Genomic DNA, 4746 nt, shown 5'->3' with positions numbered 1-4746 from the left:
CTGAATACCTCATTTCATAGATAAGGAAGTAATTTTTCAGACATTATATCATTTATAAAATCACTTATAACTATATGTTTAAAGTCATATAAAAGGTGTTGACTGCTTTATGATTCTTCCCCAATATTACTTAACTCAAGAAATCATTATTGAAAAAATATTGATTCATTTAAAGCATCTTGTTTTTCCTTCAGGTGCCAATCAAACTTAAAAATTGAGGAGGAAGGTTGGAATGAATACAGTATTAAAGAGGCAAGCAAAAATCAGTTTGTAACAACCTTAATTTTAATGGTATTTTAAGATTCTATTTTAAATCTTTCTCTTGTGAATAATAGTTCAAATAACTATTACATTATGTCACAACCCATGGGTAGCTATCTGGGATAGAATTTTGATTTAGTATAACTTGGTCTGGGTCTGAGCCTCATTTATCATATTGTGAGACTATATATGCCAATAAATCAATGGGACTGACTTAATTTTCTTTTAACAGTAGGAGATGTCAGACTATAGAATGTGATAGTTAGGATGTACTAGGTGGGATACAGTTCCTGCTCTAACTTGCAGCATAATGAAAGGATATACTTGGGTTCCTCTCTAGAATTGCTAATCTCAGATAAATGGTAGCAATTAACATATCCTTCACATATTCCTCATATGGAATGAGTTCCCTTCCTTCTTTTTTCTTTTAATATTATTTATTAGATTTTTTTAAAAAAATGTTTTGTTTTAATTTTTTTTGTTTAATTTACCAAATGACTTTTACAAAATTTACAAAATTTAAATTACAAAATGACTGGTTTGGATTAGGTAATGGTTAAGTTGTTGCCTGATTTTAAATTTATGATATTATGACTCAAACTGAGGTTTTGTCATCTAGTAACAAAGTAAAGGGAAAAGTTTTCTATTTCAAAATCACTCACACTCGTTTCATGTCCTAATTTGGCAAAATTAGTTGCCTGTTGCTTTTAGTCCTGCTAATGTTTGTAATTATTTCAAATGCAATTTTCTTTTTCTACAATACTAAAAACTTAATGTAAGAAACAGGAAAAGTTATTGCATTATCATAAATATAGCCCATACGAATCAGGTAAGAGTAGAGAAATGAAGAAGCAAGGGATGAGTCATGTGAGTATTCACAAAAAATAATAAACGATATGAACAACAAATATGTAAATATTTAATATAAGAAGAGAAGACCTTAGCAGAAGACATTATAATACTGGCCATCACCTGAAAATAGTTGCAGGGCTTTCATATGGAAGAAAGACATTTTATTTTTGTTTCTTTGGTTGTTTTCCATTTGTTTTATCCCAGCATGGAATTGTGAGCAATGAGTGTAGTGTTACAGAGAAGAATTAGTCTCATTGGAAATGACAATGTTCTGCCATTAGAGAGTTCCTTTCCATTGATAGTCTCTACTTGTAAGCAGCATGACACATTGTTAGAGATTTTGTTAAAGAACCTTCTTTTTGATTATGCATAAATGCTTATGATATCTCCTTATGTTCAGTGATTCTCTAAAATTTAATGCAAGTTAAGAACAATGTGATTCCTCTTGCTATATTTCCTTATACAGGTACCAAAAGTGAGCATGGGTCTTTTGTAACTTCTTCAATGATGTAAACTTCACTGATTTTAGGAGACAAATCCTGAATTTGAACTAACAGAGAAAGAAGAGCTTTAGTCACCAAGCACAATGAGCATGACATGACCATTGCATTATATTCTAACTGTAATACATTGGTGGGGATTCCCTCAATGAAGTAAAAGAGTCTAAATATTATAGGTGTGTTTAAAAGCTGAGGCCAAAGGATTGTTCTTTGCTGCCAGATTACGCAAAATGTGTCTTCATCCTGTCTCTTTATCTAACTTGTACATTAAGTAGAACTCAACTTTTAAAAACCCAGTTCTACTGACATTAGAAAAATGAAAAATAATGTGACTGAATTTCTTCTTGTTGGACTAACCAAGGACCCAACAAGGGAAAAAATAGTATTTGTCATCATCTTGATCTTCTACATTGCCACTATTTTGGGGAACCTGCTTATTATCATCACTGTTAAGTACAGTCCCACACTTGGATCCCCCATGTACTTCCTCCTCACCTATTTATCTTTTTCTGATGCTTGTTTGTCAACCACCACAGCCCCAACACTCATAGTAGATTGTCTACGTAAGAGAAAGACTATCTCCTTTGATGAGTGCATGATCCAATTATTTACAGGGCACTTCTTTGGCTGCATGGAGATCTTGGTCCTCATCTTGATGGCTTATGATCGCTATGCAGCCATCTGTAAACCTCTACAATACTTGACTATCATGAATAAGAAAGTATGTAGGATCTTGGTGGAATTAGCCGGGGTGGGGTCATTTGTGCATTCCATTGCCCAACTCTTCATTGTTTTGAGTTTACCCTTCTGTGGTCCCAATGTAGTCAACCACTATTTCTGTGATGTGCAACCCTTGATGAAGTTGGCCTGTACAGACACATATGTGTTAAACCTCTTGGTTGTTTTTAATAGTGGAGCTATCTGCATGGTGAGTTTTATATTGTTAATGGGCTCTTATATTGTTATTTTGTATTCTTTGAGAAATCAGAGTAGAGAGGGGAGGTACAAAGCCCTGTCCACCTGCAGCTCTCACATCCTTGTTGTACTCATATTTTTTGGTCCCTGTATATTCATATACAGCAGGCCACTGACCACTTTTCCTGTGGATAAATTGGTGGCTGTGTTTTATGCCATTGGAACCCCTTTCTTAAATCCTTTGATCTACACACTGAGAAATAAAGAAGTTAAAACAGCTATGTGGAAACTATGGAGCAGCAGAAAATCTTTACATGCAAAACAATGTGGATAGACATCATCATTTTTCAAAACTGATCGGTCTTATCAGTATGGACATATTTGAGATGATAGTTTCTATTTGGTTTATATAAGGTGTAACCTTATTTTACTGGTTGTTTATCTCCATATAATGGATAGATATGAGAGAGTTAACATTTAAGCTATGGCTGTATTTAAAATGAGTCATAGATATTTAAAGTCCTTAAGCTAGATGCTTTTTGATGATCTGCCATAAAGTTCCTGCTTTCTCTGAATCAGTATACCAGGTCCCAGACTATCCTTTCTAGAAAGGGGGGAATTTATATTTTGCTGTGATCTAAGTCAGTTGTTTTACCTTATCCATACTTTATAATTCATTATTTATTATTCATTATTCAATACTTAAGTGCAACAACATTGACAATGACTAGTTGCTTAACTTAGCCTAGAAGGTTCATGAAATGGAAATCATTCTTCATTTAACGTGGTCATATAAGTTTCTTTTCTCTTCAATCATGAACTAGATACTACCAATTGATCAACAACATAGAAACCAGAATACTACAGTTTTATTCATTCGAAATGAGACACCCCACCAACAAATGAAGGGAACTGTGTGTCTTTTACAAGGAATTGTTCATATTATTATTATTTTACAAATTAGTAATATGAGATAAAAAATAATTATACGTAAATTATAAAATAGCTTTTTCTCATGTATGGTAGGAAAATGATTTATATCACTCAAGATATGAGATAAAGAAGAAAAAAAGAGTTACATATATACAATTGGAGTATATTATATATATTGTTATATACAAAGTTTTTTTTTTATCATTATTATATACAAAGGAGGAAGGAGAAGCACAGGAAGGTATCTGGCTTAATTCTGTTTTGAAAAGGTTTTTGTTCTCTTGAAGCAGTTAATATGTGCTAGGGATATATATAGTAAATGGTGGACTAGAACAAAAGAGAATTAATTATGTCAGTTTTAAAATCTCTAGGAGTTGGAGTCACACAGTCTTTTTGGGCAAATAGGATAGTAGTTATGTGGGGAATTGATAAGGTGAAGAACTTACAGGAATGTATGAATTTTTTTCTGTATTTTATTTTCATTATTTCTGTGTTTCCCTTATGACCTGTATAATATGTGCAGGCTCATACCTGCTTGAGCCTTGGCCAGCTAGAAACATATTTACTTAACCTGAGCTGATGACATTTATTGGTATTTGACATTTATTAATCTTTAGTCTATTAGCTGAACCACTATCTGATTGATTAAGACTGAAGGCCTGACTTTCTGTTTCTTGAAATCAGGAGATTTCAGGGAAACAGAAACCTTCCATTCTAATCTCCCCAAATAACAACAACCAATTAGATGCCTTTCCCTCCCCTTCTCAATGCTCTCTTATTTGTGATGTAATTTCTTGTATAAAAGCTATGTATCTTTACTATTTCTTTAGTAGAGAGCTTTCTCTTTCTTATCTTGAGATGGGACTGCTCATTCTCCAGAAGTTTTCAATAAACAACTTTTCTGCTTTGTACTGAGTGATCTCTGAGTAATCATTTTGGGTAAGGGTCTTCTAAATCCCTCACAGTTAGAACCTTCAGGGGAAAAGTTAGACATTCAGTGACATAGACTACTTTCATGAATCTGTGATGAAAACTCCAGAGTTGAATAAAAAATCTGACTTTCAAATACAAGACTAAAGAGACGCAAAAAAGGCAATCAGGAAAGAAAAATCATAAGGGACTTAGTAAGGTTAATCTGTTACATTCCTACATGGCAAGATAATTCTTGTAACTAATAAGAACTTTCTCATTATTAGAACAATTAGAAGGAAATAAATTCTATATAGGGTATATATAGGGTATTGGTTAAATATGAAGAGATAATACCTAAAAATAAAATAAAACT

The 4746-nt window shown here is 32.8% G+C and overlaps 1 protein-coding gene across 1 annotated transcript; it reads left to right on the top strand.

Annotated features, from left to right (window-relative positions):
• Positions 1 to 1929: 1929 nt before the first annotated feature.
• Positions 1930 to 2862, top strand: LOC116420114 (olfactory receptor 4C11-like). Its single transcript, XM_031943704.1, has one exon. The coding sequence runs from the start codon at positions 1930 to 1932 to the stop codon at positions 2860 to 2862; it is 933 nt and encodes a 310-aa protein (XP_031799564.1).
• Positions 2863 to 4746: the final 1884 nt, after the last annotated feature.

The sequence above is a fragment of the Sarcophilus harrisii genome, chromosome 6 (assembly GCF_902635505.1).
Source record: "Sarcophilus harrisii chromosome 6, mSarHar1.11, whole genome shotgun sequence".
In the NCBI taxonomy this organism is placed as follows: Eukaryota; Metazoa; Chordata; class Mammalia; order Dasyuromorphia; family Dasyuridae; genus Sarcophilus; species Sarcophilus harrisii.
Note: the sequence above shows the minus strand (reverse complement) of the source record. Positions and strands in the feature narration are given on the sequence as shown.